General features: G+C 40.9%; 1 protein-coding gene across 1 annotated transcript in view; it reads right to left on the bottom strand.

The window, feature by feature from the left end:
* Window positions 1-453: 453 nt before the first annotated feature.
* Window positions 454-17,042, bottom strand: part of LOC123376365 (putative ferric-chelate reductase 1) — a 36,288-nt gene continuing 19,699 nt past the window's right edge. The window contains exons 9-15 of the mRNA XM_045028300.1: window positions 13,491-13,603; window positions 9,126-9,212; window positions 7,669-7,766; window positions 5,450-5,508; window positions 3,110-3,247; window positions 2,996-3,021; window positions 454-1,978 (exon numbers count right to left, since the gene is read on the bottom strand). Of these exons, the coding sequence (XP_044884235.1) occupies window positions 1,889-1,978; window positions 2,996-3,021; window positions 3,110-3,247; window positions 5,450-5,508; window positions 7,669-7,766; window positions 9,126-9,212; window positions 13,491-13,603 (611 nt within the window). The 3' untranslated portion in view covers window positions 454-1,888. The remainder of the gene's footprint in view (window positions 1,979-2,995; window positions 3,022-3,109; window positions 3,248-5,449; window positions 5,509-7,668; window positions 7,767-9,125; window positions 9,213-13,490; window positions 13,604-17,042) is intronic.

The raw sequence follows: 17,042 nt of genomic DNA, 5'->3' as shown, positions 1-17,042 counted from the left end.
CCAACATGGCTACAACATCACTGCATAAAACAGTTGTATGCAGTGATATTGCTTTATTATCTCAGTAGTGACAAAAGGGATACTATATTATTGTATAAAAGCTGCAATCCTATAAATTCCATAAAGTCATTTTTCATCCAAAGGCCTATAGCACGATAATCAATGGGTTCTTCTAAGTCTAGGGGACCATTGTGTCATTCTTTTGATAACTGTTTTTAATATCTTAAGTGTTATAAACATATTTCACCAAAAATTCAAAAGTACCCATCATGGGCCAAATCCCATTGAAGTTCAGCGGGACCATTCAAATGAGGCAGGCGAGCAGAATTTGGGCCCTATATACATTCTATCCAGTAGATGACTATATAATATGGCTGTACACAACTGAAGGTTATGGACTAGTTAGCCTGTTTTGAGACCTGCTTTATTATTCATCATATGTACATTGCATTACAAAAACGACAATCAAATATAATTAATAAAAAAAGAAGCTTATATAGAGTACATCATGGGTTCTGGGACCTTTACAATTTTAAAAACATTGCTGCATTTTAAAGTTTCATTGTGTAATCTCATGTTCCTATTTTCAAACTAAAAAAGAAAGTTATGAGCATTTGAAAACAGGGAATTATATTAGAAATACCCATAAATCTGAACAAGCATGAACACAGCCAGGCACTGACTATAGGTCGGATCCTGCATCATGTAGGTCAGAGGGAGTTTTTTTGGTTGACATCAATGGGAACAGAAGCCTACAGTAGTCTGGAAATGTGTGTGCATGGGAGCTGGAAGGTATAAATTCCAGCTCGAGACTTAGCTAAGCTAGCTCTAAGTAAGTTAGCATGCTAAAAAAGAGAAGTATGGCCCCTGTGGCATGAGAGTGGCATGGGCTAGCTGCCCCAAGTACGATCCTGTCCAAGACCATATGTATGCAAGGCCAGCTTTATGACCCGCGGGGCCTGATTGCAATACTTGGCAGTGGTCTGGGGCTTTGGCAGCACTTCGGTGGCGGGGCATCTGCTCCGGGTCTTCTGCTGCACCGAAGGACCCCCCCCACTGCCAAAATGCTGCCGAAGACCCCCGGAGCAGGGCCCCCTTAGGTGCGGGGCCTGATTCTGGGGAATCGGTGGCGTAAAGCCGGCCCTGTATGTATGTACTCAGTGTGGCTACCTTGTTCTGCCATGACGACGCTTCTGTTTTTTTGAGTGCTAACTTGATCAGAGACAGCACAGGTCTATCTTCTTGAGCTGGAATTACACCTTCCAGTTCCTGTGTAGACACACTCTGTGGCCCTGACCTTGTACTGGGAACCTTGCCGATGGACCCCTGAGCCTGCACTGAGCCTCACTGAAATCCTGAAGTCAACAGGACTCTGGTGGGCACAGAGATTTGCCAGTGCAGTTCTCAGTCTAAATTAGTCATATGAAAATCAGATCCTCAACTTTCTTTTCTCTACACAAACAAATCCTCTCCTGTTAAAGATGGAAACATCGACAAAGGTTAGAAAGGAGTGTAATAGACGTGAAAGGTAAGAAGGCAGTATATAAATGCTAGGTGTTCACAGTTGGTTCATATTACACTCCTTTCTAACCTTTGTCGATGGAAACATCTTACCTTTCACGTCAGAAATAATTATCTGCATCATATTATACTGTGTAGAACATCTCCAATAAGTAGCTAATGGAATCTCATTTATAAAAATTATTTTCAATTATTGCGTAGAAAATGATAATGTGTCAATTAGAGAACCTAAAATATTATTTATAAACAAACAAAATTAAAAACTTGCTAAAACATCTATTCAGTGTTCATTGTTTCTTTGTATTTACTCTAGAAGCATCTCAAGATAGGAATAATCTTCATTCCTCCAAGATAAATTCCGTCCATTTTAGGATTTTCCAATTCCCACAAGCAGTGCTATTAAAAATGCCAGGTTTCCACATATATATATTAAAAATAGAATCATTTCATTTTTTATCTAGAAAGGATAAAAATATTAAAAGAGTTATTAAAAGAAATATAAAATTAAATTCTATTTGTACATCAGTTTTAGTAACAGCCCAAGTACGTACTAAGCAGCAGAATCAGTTTTCTATTTGTTGATAATTAAATAGAACTGATACAAGTTCAATACACACTTGGCAACACTAGAAGGAATTTAGAGAAGGAGTCACTCTGAAGAAGACTGGGAAAAGAGAAAAGAGCAGAAGCTGTGTCTCTAATTGAAAATGTTTGAGGGTTTTAAGTACAGGTAACCAGATTGTAATTATCCAAATTAGAATTTGAACAGGGTACTGGGAATAGAAACTCTACACCTGCAAAAAGTTTCAGGCGACGTTTTGGGATTACATCACAGTTTGCCTCTCATCTGAAAGAGAGCACCTCCAGCAACAGTGTCCCCAGCTCTCATCATTGTCACTTATTCAGTGCCACTTCACTGCCACCAATTGAAAACTCAACCCAAAGAGAAAGTTAAGAGGTGACCTGATCACAGTCTATAAGTACCTACATGGAGAAGATTTACGATAGTAGAGTGCTCTTTAGTCTAGCAGACAAGATATAACAAGATCCAATGGTTGAAATGTAAAGCTAGACACATTAAGACTGAAAATAAGGTGCAAATTTGTAAAAGTGATTGTAATTAATCAACGGAACAATTTACCAAGTGATGTGAAGGATTCTACATCACTTGAAGTCTTTAAATCAAGATTGGAGGTCTTCTGAAAATATGCACTAAGGGCCTGATGTAGGAGGCTAAACTAGGTGATCATAATTCAGGCCTTAAAAAAAAAAATCTATGAATTAATCTTTTTGCAGTACCCTGGGTTTTGTGTGGTGGTTTCCCATTTGAGTATTGACTCAGCTTTACTCCAGTTAACTCAAGAGATCTGATAAGATCACATCCCAAAGTGACACAAAACGTATTTTCAGCGGTATGAAAAATAAAACATTTTACACCTCATTAATGTTTTAAAATGTGTGATATCAACATTACCTTCCTATGTGAATCTTCATATTTCTCTGAAAAATATAACCAAGAAAATTATGAGTCTTCATTTTACTTCTTGCCTTTGCTAAAAGAAAAAAATTTCTTCATATGAACTTTTACCTTTCTTTTTCAACCAAGCATTTACATGAAGCATTATGTACACTAATGCCTCCCATCCTACAAATCCTCCCATAGTTTTGACCATCCATCGGCTGGGAGAGGGGTCAAGCATCTGCAGTCCCAGAAATATGACAGCAACTAAAGAGCAACAAAACAAAGCAACACACACTTGATATAAAACCATTGATCATTATGGATTCCATTCACAATTTCAATAGACATTTTCATTTTTTAAGTGTGATTGTTTGATCTGGAAATACTATTCAGAAGCTTGGAAAGCAGCATTAATAATGGTGATGTAACCCACTAGTAGGTGTATTTTACAGATCCTCTGCGCCCAATCTACAGAGGATATGAATCAGATACAGCTTAACTGTGGAAACTCCTGCCCCCGCCCCCTATTTAATTCCCTGTGTGTCAGCCAAGATGATATGCCGTGAAAGCAGATAGTTAGCTCCTGACTTCAGTGCTTTGATCCTATGGGGATTGGGTAAGTGAATGCCACAACTGGAATGGCAGGGCACTGCACCTGGAAGAAAGAGAGAAGAGCTGATAGGAGTCTCTTCTTCATTCAGGAAAGCACTGAACCACTTGCTAAAGACCATCCCTATTCAGGATATGTACTTAACTTTAAAGGCTTGATTGAAACTTAAACCGTTGATTAAAGTTAAGTTTGTGCTTAAGTGCTTTCCTGAATCAGGGCCGGACAGCAAAGGAGTTGGGGATTCTCTTCTCTTAAAGCAGCACCAGCAGTGGGAGCAGCAGTACCTGGAGTCCCCACCCAGGGACATCAGCAGTAGAGGCAACTCCTCTCTTAGACTGCATCTTCCTGGCCAAGTTGGCACTTTTGGCTTGACAATTTGGATATGGTGCCACCAGCATTGCTGATGTCAGCAGAAAACAAATGCTGACTGGCTTGGGAAGCAGAACCAGAGCGAGGAAGAGAGGAACAAAAATGGAAACTGACCAGAAAGAAATGCTATCTCAGCAAGCCTGCATTCACCACCCTAGTCCATGTGTTTGGATGCCTAAAGCACTTGCAGTTATGCTCAAGCCCCCTAAGTGCTCTGAGTGCAGCATGTGGAGCCAAGGCATGGGGAGTTAGATGGGTGCTTATTCACCATTTCAGAAGTGCCCAGAGGCCCCCCTGCCACACACAAATAATAATGACTCTTCTATCTCCAGTTTATGGCATTCCCTACCACTCCTGACTCCCCATAATGGCCCTGTGAGGATGACGTCTACTGGTTACTGTTAGAAAAGTAACCACTTCCATATTTAAAAGCATCCATATGCTCCAGTTTTATGCCAGTGCAATATGTGGTAAAACACAAATTCAATTAATGTTCTAAACATTTTTAAGGTGTTATAGTTTCTTTACTTTTGCTGTGCTTTTTGTGCTTAAAAATTCATGACTCAAGTTGAATCGGTGCATTGTTACCTGTACATTCAAAATATAATTAAGGCAAATAAAATAGAGAATGTAAAGAATTAACTTTAGATGACACAAGAACCCACATTAATTATAAGCCATAATTATTTCTCACTATTATTGCACTTTACATTGGAAGACCTTTCAATGCTAATTACGTTTAAATACTTGTGAAGTAAGGGTTTGATATAGCACCTATTGTCTTTCAATTGACCTCAGTGGACTCTGAATCAGGCTCTTTGTAATATTTTAAGCAATTTGCAATGGGGCAACTATGAACAGAGAAATTAAGATGCTTGCTCAAGGTAACACAGCAGATTGGTGGGAGAGCTGGGAATAGAATGCAGGAATCATTGAGTTCTTCATGTCCCCATTCTCCTCTCCAGACAGGATTCTTTGCTCAGACTGCATCTCCTCTGATGCACCAAAATCTCTCATCTGGATGCATCAGTGGAGTCCCATGTCTGTGGTGTACCATGGGAGATGTTGTCAAGTTTGGGAGCTTGGCTGAAAGAGGAAAATGGGGACATTAAGTAACTGAACTACAACTCTGATGAGAACTGTGGTAGCATTTCTCAATTGAATTATTTCATATTTTAGCCAAAACTGAAAATTGAAAACTTTCAAAGTGTTTAAATGAACAATTTTCTGTAGGAAGCAGATACTTTTCACAAAAAAGTAGTTTAATCAAAAAAACAAATTTCTGTCAAACACAGTTTTGATGAAATTTTTTCAACCAGTCCTTATCCTGACTCCCAGACCTGCCTCCTCTGAAAAATTGATCAATAAGATGAATAATATTAAAAATGGAATTGTAAACTCAGTTCAATAGTTCTAGTCTGAATATATGGGCACTCCAAAGGGGAATCTGTAGTAGTTATAAGAACAATATTAAAACAACAACTCACCAGCCAAGACTTTTATGACAAAAGCATTTAGAGCATGAAACCAGTTAAAAATAAATCTCCTGTTGGTACAATAGAAATGATGTGTTAAATATTATTGTTCTTTTATGTAGTAGTAAAATTTTACTTCACAATGAAAAACACAGACAGTGAATAATATGCCAAACTAGTTTTTCAAAACTCTTAAGAGATAATAAATCCCTCAGGGAAACACTGTAGGTTCTTAAGGGTGTTAAATGCTTTTAGATCATTTTTCAACTGAACGCCAGGAAAGAAATGGCAGGTGGCTCTCATTGGAGGGATTTCCCTGTAGAGAATTGCAAAAGGCACTTCTCATTAAAAAAAAAAATGTTTTTGCAGTCTGTTACTGAATGCATATTATGCTGTACACAAGAAGTAGCCTTTTCAAGATCCTCTCATCTTCTCCCACTTTTTGCAGTTTCCTCCTGCTGCCCTCCTCATCCTCCTAGACATACTCATGCTCTTTCTCTTTACCTCCCAAAGATTGCCCACTTGCCTTTTACAATCTGATTCCAAATTATAGTTCTTATCTGGTAGGTACTGGTAGAGAATGTCCAGAGTCTGATAAATCCATCACATATTACTTGTTGTGACCCTAAAACTTCCCAAGACTCATTGTTCTCTCAAATGCATGGAAAAAAAATTAACACTCCCCAAATTTCAAGGGTGTCTGAATATGGAGTTTTGGCTCTGACTCATCTGTAGTAGAAACATGTATTAGTAAGGGTGGACTGGAAGAGACCTCATGCAATGGAGTGAGATGTCAATTTTTTGTAAGTGAAAATACAAGACCTGATGAATCTGAACTATCATTCCAACTTGTGGTTTGAAGTGAACGAGCCAATCCACACACTTGAGTCAACATCTTTTATGGATAACAAATAAGTTGTTGCAGATCCTAAAACTGAGAAGGCTCACAGAGCTCTTTGGTCTAAATGAAAACTAATATGACCTTGTATCCAAAGGTAGGTACACCGATGACTACTTTAGCTATCACCCATTAGCATTGCTTAAAACAGTGACTTCAAAATCTTGGGTAAGCTGCTTTCCTAACATCCAGAAGCAATCATCAGTCATGCAATAGCTTGTTAATTCTGCATAGGTTGGATTTATCAGAAGAAGGCCATGGGCAGATCATGTGCACCAGCTTGTTGAAGTACGCCACTTGTTCTAGGGAGAGGCCACTGTAGTAGCAATCTGGGTTTAGGGGTTATGTTGCCATAGCTCTTTTCTGGTCATGTAGAAGGGTAAGGGAGAGTCAGACCCACCTTAATCCTCTGTCATATTGAGACTCTGGCCACACTGGAGTGGGGGGGGGCAGGGCGAGCCTTCTGATATTGATAAGAAAGCAGGCATGGAGGAGCAGAAAGGTACACAGAATAGGACAAGCCACACTCAGCAGATGGTGTGGTGGAGAGGAAGATCATCCTCAAATAGGGGGAAGTATCTTATTGCCCCCACAGACCATGGGTGGAGCAGGGAAGGATATTTTTAATTGGACGGTTTCCTTTCCCTTCTTTTTAATATGAAAGAAGGCTGGTAAGACTTAGTATTTGTTTCTGCTGCTTGGCTTTTAGGGTTATTTTGTTTGTTTACCATGTGCTAAGTCTAGTTTGCCTCCCTAGTTTGCCAGAGGACCTCCAGGCTGTATATGGAAAGGGTTGGGTTGTTGCATCTTTAACAAAGTCTCTCCTTCTACAGAATAGTAAATTAGTCATTGAGTCCTGTAGGTCTTCACAAAATCAAACAATAAGAGTTCTAAACAGTCTCAGTGAAAATCTCTTCCTTCCCTCATTGACTCTTGTGATAGCACCATTCCACTAGTTCTCCATTCAGTCTTCCAGCATAGGATCTGAATTTCTAATAGCAAACCCCAAGCATATAAAATTCTTATGTAGGTCACCTTTAAAAGTGAGTGGAAGCCATAGTGGCTACACATATTTCAATTTTTTGCAAAGAAGCCCTGCGTAAATCCCAGAAGTGAGCAGCTGGATTCAAAGGACTGTCTCCTCATGCCGTTGCCCACTTCTTTGCTCCAGCTAACTTCTAGTAAATCATCACCTCATGATTTGGCTTTAAAAATCCTACATACAATATGTGCTCCAACTTGATAGATCTACAGTATAACAACTTTGTAAGTCTTTTTGATAAATAACCCAGGTTTAAAAGTCCGTTCTGTTGGATCACTTAGATGTACATACCTTTTACTTTGAGGAGAAGGCCGAAAAAAAGCTATGACTGGTTGAAAGAAAGAAAGAATCATGACAATGCATCCGATGACAGCATGGGCTTCTGCATCCTGTGGAAGAGAACAGCACATAGCATTGATATCTGGGATTTGGTTTCTGAATCGCTGCTTTTAAAGATGCTTCCTACAGCTTAGGGACAAATCATGCTCTCAGTTATACCAGAATAAACCTGGAATGACTCCTCTGATGTCAAAGAAGTAACTCCAGATTTATTCTGGTACAAATGGAAGTAGAATCTGGCCCTTAAATTTCACTGTAAATCCATCAAAGGGCCAGTGTATAGTAATGAATCTTTAAATTTATTTTTCCTTCCAGAAATCTATAGTTTTAGCTCCACATTATGTAAAGTACTGAAATAAGTTCCACTCTCCCCCACAAAGATGGGGAAACAAAGCAGACTGATAATGTAAGTAAGAACAATAATAATCAGAATATCAATCAGAACCTCTTATCCTAACCCTTTTCCTCCAAACTTTAGGTAATACTGGTTATGCTGAGCAGCATTTTTTGTGAAAGAAAAACTGTTTTTGATAGGAAAAAGTAAAAATAGGGTCATGTGTTACAGTATGTTACATGGTGAGATAAGAAAAACATTACAGACGGGGAGTTAGGTAAGTAGCTATATGGCCCTGATCCTGTAAAGGGATCTGCACGTGCACACCTTTACTCCCACTGCAGTCCCATTGCCATCAGTGGCACTTTGCTCAGGAGTAAGGAGTGAAGTAATCCCTTTGCAGGATCAGGACCTGTAATTGCAACATGAATTACACAACCTGGATCCCAGATCTGAAGCTTCCCAAGGTTGTGAGAAGTTCTGATTCAGGGTAATTACATAGATAGCCCCGCCATAGATGTGACGTTTGGACACAAACTTTCCAAAAGCTTCAGGGCTTCAGAGGGTTTGGCTCTAAGCCTCTGATTCAGGCTGATCCATGACAAGAATAAGGTAAGCAGCTTTCCATGATAGGGAAAGAAGGCATATATATAGCTGAGATGTGAAACAAACAAGGAGAGATAAGAGGTGAAATGTTGAAGACAGAACAGGTAGAGAAATTACTTCATCAGCTACTCAGTACATCATAATGGCAAGAAATAAATAAAGGGGATCATAGAATCATAGGGTTAGAAGATACCACTAGGGTCATCTAGTCTACCCCCCTGCCAAAATGCAGGATGTATTGTGTCTAGAATATGAATGACATGACAAGAGAGATTATATTGCATATGAACAATTTTCTTAAACTAGCAAAAGGGCATAACAATCTAACAGCGGTGGGTTGTACACTGGAAGGTCTTTAGTAAAACACTCAGTTCTGTATTTACATTTGAAGGCACCAAAATGAGAAGGAAATGTTTTCCATAATGTGTTAACCAAGAAAGTTGGTGGGGAGAAACTGGGTAAAACTTACATCAGCCCATCCCATTACTGCTACAAAGGCCAGTACGAAAGCAGTTATTGTTTCTGCGACGGTTATCACCATCAGAGACAAATGAATCTAAGTAAAAACAGATTACAGGTTATTAAACTCATCCATAGTATATATTAATGTGTTTATTGTTTTGTTGCAATAGTACAAGTTGAAGAATTTTTATGTTGGTATACAACTGAAAAAGTTCACACTTTGTTAGACATTGGAAATTTGTAAGATGTTGTAAACCTGTTAATCTTAATATGTACGGTTAGAGACAAAGTTGGTTAAGATTCACTTAAAGTGGTGAAAAATACTATTCTACTTTTGCCTTGTTTATCCATTGATTCATGCAGTTTCACATATCGGTGTGTCTTGTCTGAACATAGAATTTCTTTCATTTTTTAATGGCACCACTAGAAGACAGTGTATTGGTTAGTGTTTGACAACTAGCTTCTTTATAAACAGTTTGCAAGCTGTCTATCTGCAGGTCAATGAATTAACTCCTTTTATTGTCAATATTTGAATTTCTAGAAAACTCTCCCATGCAGCAGGTCTCATGATTAAGTAGCAGAAATGGAATTCTTGGGTTCACCAGCCTATCCCAAACTATCAAACAGCTGTAACTAGCATATTTCTTATCAAACCCAGGGCTTACATTTAGTTAAGTAATAATTTCAGAAATCTACATAAAGCAAAAGGAGAGAGGAGGAAGTAAAGACACCAAAAATGGTCTGCCTACTTTCTATGGAGACTTCCATTACGAGCAAAGGGGAAAAGAGAAAATAAAATGCTATGCCGTGGAGTATGTTACATTCAAAACTAAGGTCAACATTTTCATATCAATGGGAGTTGTGGAAGATCAATTTTGAACCTCTGAAAATTGGGTCAGTAATTATGCGATAGATCCATAGCTGGTGTTAATTGTCGCAACTCCTTTGATTACAGTAGAGCTCTAATAATTTTCACCAGCTGAAGAACTGCCCCAAGATGTCCAACTTTGTGTACCAAAGGGCTCCACGAATTGTATACCCTTATGCCGAAGTCACTGGGACCATCTGGATTGGTGCTTTCCTGGGTGAGTAAGGGTTGTACGATCTAGCCCCAAATTAGAACATTTTGCTTTAAGTGATCTCTGTGAAACTAAAAACTGTAGTGTGAGAAACCAAACAACTTAGTCCAGCTGGTGAGAAGATAATCCCCAGCTGCTGGGAGACAGGGAGGAATGGGGTACAGTTCAGCTGCTGTGGTACTCTTTGTAAATTTGATATATTCTCGGTCTCCATCTGCTGGTAGCACTACGTAGCAACAACATCCTTGGTTAGCATATCGGGTTCTGAGGCAATTCAGTCTACTCAGCAAAAAACATAGCTAATGACACTATACATCAGGGGCGGGCAAACTTTTTGGCCTGAGGGTCGCATCGGGTTTTGGAAATTGTATGGAGGGCCGGTTAGGGGAGGCTGTGCCTCCCGCAACAGCCAGGCGTGGCCCGACCCCTGCCCCTTATCTCTCCCCCCCACTTGTCTCCCCCTGCCGGCCCCCACCCCAGGACCCCTGCCTCATCCACCCCCCCACTCCCTGTCCCCTGACCGCCCCTGGAACACCCACCCCTGACTGCCCCCTGCCACCCCATCCAACCCTCCCCCCTTCCTGACTGCCCTGGGACCTCTGCACCCATTCCCCACCCTCTGACCACTCTGACCCTTATCTACACCCCCGCCCTCTGACCACCACCCCGAACTCCCCACCCTCTATCCAACCCCCCCGGCTCCCTGTCCCCTGACCACCCCCAGAACCCCTGCCCCGACTGCCCCCCGCCACCGCATCCAACCCCCTCTCCTTCCTGACTGCCCCCCGGGACCCCTGCCCCCATTCAACCCACCTGTTCCCCGCTCTCTGACCACCCTGACCCATAGCCACACCCCGAACTCCCCTGCCCTCTATCCAACCCCCCCTGCTCCCTGCCTCCTTACTGTGCTGCCTGGAGCACTGGTGGCTGGCGGCGCTACAGCCGCACCACCTGGCTGGAGCCAGCCACGCCACAGCGCAGCACAGAGCACCGGGTCAGGCTGGGCTCTGCAGCTGTGCTGCCCAGCTGCCCAGAGCATTGTGCTGGTGGCACGGCAGGCTGAGGTTGCAGGGGAGGGGAAACAGTGGGGGAGGTGCCGGGGGCTAGCCTCCTGGGCCAGAAGCTCAGGGGCCGGGCAGGAGAGTCCTGCGGGCACGCCGTAGTTTGCCCACCTCTGCTATACAATGTTCAAATTATCATCTTCATTTTCCTGTTCACACCATATCATACATATATACCCCAAGCAATGCACTAGGCACCTTTATGGTTTCAAGATGTGTATGGTTTTCTAACCAGAGAAACACTTTTTGACTGTTCCGTCAACTGCACGAAAATAAGTGTATTTCTGTCTGAACCATTTTCCAAAAAAAGGGAAAAATCTGGCTCCAATACACAGTAATAGCACATAGAACGGGAGTGTCAAATTCATTATATAAAGAAGGTGAATTATGTTTAACTGTGCTCCACAGCAAGAGCTTAAAAATTTAAGGTGATATATTGGCTTTGACTCACAGCAGATCTCCCACTGATGACAACTGACCAACTGGGTGTGCAATCGCTCAATTTCTATGACAATCATGGTAACTACATGTCCAAATTAGGCATGAGATGGCATGCCTACATTTGAAAAATATGGCCCTTAAGTGCCATTATTAAGCTTCAGAATCAACATAAGTTAAATAAATAAGGCAGTTCATGCCTCTCTTAGCTGCCATTTCAGGCTGACTAGAACAGCACTACATTGTTCTGCATTGGGAAGGCTATTTTCTCAACCATATGGACTTGGGCTGGGACTTCCATAGATTCTTTGGAAAAATCCCAAGTTAGGAACTTTTTTTTTTTTAATGAAAGCTTCCATTCTCAAGAATCTGAATCTACCATGAACATCAAATAAATATATTAAATGGTCAAGAGTCTGAACAACACCCCTGGTATTAAGAGATCCTCCAGGATAACAGCTTCTTGTGAATCATGTCAAGTAAATGCATCACTCTGAACACTCCAGGCAGCACAGTCAGTGTGTATTAATTTTACTACACAGAGGTCTATTGCACCGAGGAGGATACTTTCAATGAGACTTCCCATAGAACTGTGTGACAATCTTTTGATAGCAGTACCTTCCATTGAACAGTTGTGAATAGCTATAACTTAGACACATAGAATACAAAAGAACTTATAACAATTCAGCTAATAACTGTGGTTGAACCACCAAAGTAAGGCAATAAATTCAGAGCTTGTTCTTAACTTCCATGCTTGTGATGAGGCATTACAAGTCATGTGGTGTCTAAGATGACCCTCTTTAATTTCTTTAGTAATAGTGTGGAAATTCAAACAAAGTTTTCATTAACAGTGATTATTTTACAACTTCTTAGAGCCAAGCCTGGCACCACCGCAGGAAGGGGAGGCAAAGGTGGTTCTAAGGTACCCGTTATACCTTCTCTGACCCTGAGAGCATATGGGTGCAAAAATGGATCCCTAGCAAAAATTAGAGCAGCCACAGGGGTGCTAGAGTGCACTGTCATCCAGATCTACCACCTCACACTATTGACATGCCTCTTCCTTACCCTGGAATAAACCCTACAAAAAGAGGAGAGCAAGAGGTGTAAACTGTCATTCTTTACATCATGCAAGAACTTTCCTGTGTTGGCCTTTTATTTCCTAAAGCGTATTGATCTCATTTTCTCCTTCTTGTTGTTAACCAAAACAATGTCATCCATATGATTGTGATGTTCTGTAGTATTCAACATTGTTTAAATACTCTCTTCAAACATTAGAACTAGTCAAACTATTCATAATGAATCATATTTGCTACACATCTAGTCTCTTTGTAGGGTAGTGAATCATTCTACTTTGTTTTGGGTGCTACCAACCCTGTTTTTTGTTAATACAGTCATTGTTCAAAACCATTTACTGAATATAAAAGTTCCAGATGTTTTTTCTAATAAATGGGATGACCTATGCATTTTGTGAGTGTGTGTGTACACATACTTCCCTTTGATCAGTTATTGTTTAGAAATGGTTTCTCCATTTCCACTGCAAAATCATAGAAGAAATAGAGAAAACAATCTTACCAGAGTTTTTCTTTTCACTCGTTTGCCCATTGTATCATTTCATTTTGCCAGTGATGCTGTTATAGTCATTGATAAAAACAACGAGGCGTCCTTGTGGCATCTTAGACAAATTTATTTGGGCATAAGCTTTCGTGGGTTAGAACCCACTTCATCAGATGAATGAAGTGAAAAATACACTCTGAAACTAGTAATTGATAGTTTTTGTTCCATTTATTTACATACCTGAAACCAAATATCTTTGCCAAGGAGAGTTTTTCCGATAGCATTCTTCAAATACCTAGCAAATATCATTCCTATACTTCCTGTGGTCATCCAGGCTATCAGCATCAGGGCCCCTTATGAAAAAACAAGACAATGAATAGATATGTTCAAATTCTAAACAGTAATTTCAATCCACTCCTAATTTAAAAAAAAAAATCAAAATCACACCTTCAGGCAGTACCAAGCAAGCAGAAAACATGGGCAAGTGTATTTGTGTTAGCACAACAATAATGCTGCACTTCAAGCTTGATCCTACAAGGTGCTGAGCACTCTGGCCACAATCCAGCAAAGCACTCAGGAACATGCTTAACTAGAAGTGTGTAGGTAATTCCATTGACTTCAATGAGACTGATCAAGTGTTTCAAGTGCTCTGTTGGATAGAGGCCAGACTACTCAGGTCTTTCCAGGATTGATTCCTAAAGGATTCTCTCTTTTATTGTAATTAAGCTAGTGTGCTAAAGTTCTCTCTCGCTCTTTCTTTCAAACTAAATAATAAACACTTATTTTTAATTGCTAAGAGGGAAGTTCCACATTTCTTTCTTCAAACAATAACACGACAGTATTATGAAGGCTGTTAGAGAGAGGCATGTAACAGAACAAATTTTATTTTAAATGTTAATAATATTCCTTTAACACTGAAACTCTCATACTAAGGATTGTCTACACAAACAATTAGACTTCAGAAAGCTGTGGTTTGACTCTAGCCCTCACTAACCTGCTACAGTGTAACTTTGTGTACCCTGGGGATGCATGTAAACAATTCGTTAGAGCCCTTTGATCTAGTCTTCTTTGAAACAGGACTAAATCAAAGCACATAGGCAGACTGTTAGTTCACATCAGCAGGGTGCACACGAACAGTTGCACTGCAGCAGGCTAGTGCAGCTAATGTCTCACCCCAGTTTAGAGTGAACTAAACATTCGCATAGACAAGCCTGAGGTCAGAGGCAGATAAAAATGAGGCTTTACAAATTGTCAAAAACTCTAGTTCCTTTAGGCTTCACTTGTAGCCAAATGGCTTATTTTGAAAAGGTGGAAACACGGTTGGTCTCTAGAAGTCAGAGACTGGTATAAAACTTATCAGAAATTGCAGCCCTTGAAAAACTCATACAAATAATGGCAAGAACTCAAAAAGTTGCAGGATTGATGCACTTTCTTTTAGTTACAGACTTTGCTATGTAATTGTATTTCATATACAAATCTTTACTCCTGGGGGAATTCTGCGCCACTGCGCAATGCAGAATTTTTCAGAAATTAACGTTGTGGGCGCAGAATTTCCTTTCCCCCATAGAAATAGGCTGCAGTGCTGCTGGCTGCCACTAGGGGTCACTGGACCCAGCAGAGCCCAGCTGGCACATAGAAGACAGTGCTGGGGGGAGGGGGAGGGAGCTAGAGGGTTCCTGGCAGCTGCAGTTCCCAGCACGCCCTAAGGGAAGGAGACTGGTGTGCAGGAAACTCTATGCAAGCCTGGGACCGAGCATCAGGCTGTTTCTCCCTCTGGATCCCTGGGCTCTGGAGGGTAGTGGTGAGGAGGGCGAGTGTCTGGGCTGGCGGGGGAGGGGGAGTGCATGGCTGGGCTCTGGGGAGGGGTGCAGGTGTCTGGGCAAGGGGGAACATGGCTGGGCTCTGGGGGGGAGAGGGTATGGGTATCTGGCCTGGGAGGCCCCCACGGCTGGGCTCTGGATGGGGAGGGGTTCGGGTGCAGGGCCGGCTTTAGGATGTGCAGGGCTCGATTCGAAAGAGCTGCCACTGAAATGCCACTGAAGACAGCAGCAGCGATTGAGCTGCCGCCGAAGATAGCGATGGCAATTCGGCGGCAGCTCAATCGGTTGCCGCTGTTTCCGGAGGCACTTTGGCGGAGGGTCCTTCCTCGGCAGCAGTTGTCTTCTGGAACCTTACCTTGTGGGGCCCCTCTTCCGGACGCTGCGGGGCCCTCTTAGGCGCAGGGCCCGATTCACAGGAATCGGGGAAATCGGCCTAAAGCTGGCCCTGTTCAGGTGTACTGGCTGGGAGAGAGGGGGTGTCCCATGGCTGGGCTCTGGGGGGGAGGAGTTGTGGGTGTCTGACCCCCTAGATGGGCTCTAGGGGCGGGGGTGGGGTGAAGGGGGCAGAGAAAAAGGAGTTGTCATAGGGGTTTCTTTAACTCACTGCTCCTGGGGGAATTTTTGTATGTTTCTGTATTGTTACAGACATACTTGTTGATAGGTATTTTGAAATAATTTACCAAGATAAATATTATGTAGCATTATTTTGAGAAATAAAATTTGCAGAATTTTAAATTTTTTGGCACAGAACTTTTAATTTTTTAGTGCAGAATGCCCCCAGGAGTAACAAGTGTAGTTGATAAATGAGTCACTTACTGAGTCATTATACATTTCTAACCTCTCTCTCTCTCTCTCTCTGTTCTTTTCTTTTCTCTAATCCTGTTTCTGAGCCTGAGTCTCTGTACGGGGATCTCTCTCCTCTCCCTGGTACTCTCTTGTTTTCTAAGCCTCCCTTTATAGCCGTCTTCTTTCCTACACTAGACACACAAAGCAGTGATTTTTAACTTGACAATGTCACAAAATGTGTCTCTGTTACTCTGTAAAAATGAAGAGAGATTTAATAACAAAAATCTAGGTGATTAATATGACCAGGTATATTATCATGAAAGAACCATGTAATTTTCATGAATGTTAATCCAGCTGTACAGTTAATGTCTAGAACTGTGCCATTCCTAGGAAACAGGTATCCTTTGTTGTAAATCTGTTATTGTCATATTTTGTAACATATTGAAGATATTCTGTACAGAGAAATCCCAGTTGTCAAGATCAAAGCTCTCTGTGGACCATAAACCAGAAAAAGCAAATGTTCAAATATAAGGATTTTAGATATTCCAAAATCTATTTCTATTCTGTATCTTTTAGTTAAAGATTAATCTTTTTTTTAGCTTTAATGATTGCAACTGATCTTCCTTGAAACAGACTGGAAGTGTATTATATACACCCTTTAAAAACTACTGTGCTCTATATTACAAAATACTTCTCCTGGAACTAAAACTATCGTTATTTTCGAAAGATCACACAAGAAAGATAAGATTATGAATGAGATCTGGAAAATTAAAGGTAAACTGTTATGTGGTAGAAAATAAATTTTCAAATTTTCTAGATCACTGTAAAATAACTCATAATTGATACAGAGGATCATCAACTGTATAATATGAATTCTCGTCTCTAAGTTTCTTGTACGAGTTCCTGCTCAACTTTATTTTATTATTATTTAGCCTTTTTTTACTGCGTCAGCTACAGAAGATAATTACTTCACATAATATAGACACAGACCTTCAATAAAGCCAGGCTGATTTACATCTGCTGAGGATCTGGTTCACTACGTGTGTGTGTGTGTGTGTGTGTGTGTGTGTGGTTTATACCCCCCCGCCCAAACATGTGGAGATAAATACCCATGTGATAAATTAGAGAATCATATGATCAGTTGCAGAACAATAAAATAAATAAATGCATCGTGCACCTTTGGCTT

This window comes from Mauremys mutica, chromosome 8 (assembly GCF_020497125.1).
Source record: "Mauremys mutica isolate MM-2020 ecotype Southern chromosome 8, ASM2049712v1, whole genome shotgun sequence".
NCBI classification, from domain to species: domain Eukaryota; kingdom Metazoa; phylum Chordata; order Testudines; family Geoemydidae; genus Mauremys; species Mauremys mutica.
The sequence above is the reverse complement of the archived record's forward strand: the minus strand, read 5'-3'. Positions and strand labels throughout refer to the sequence as shown.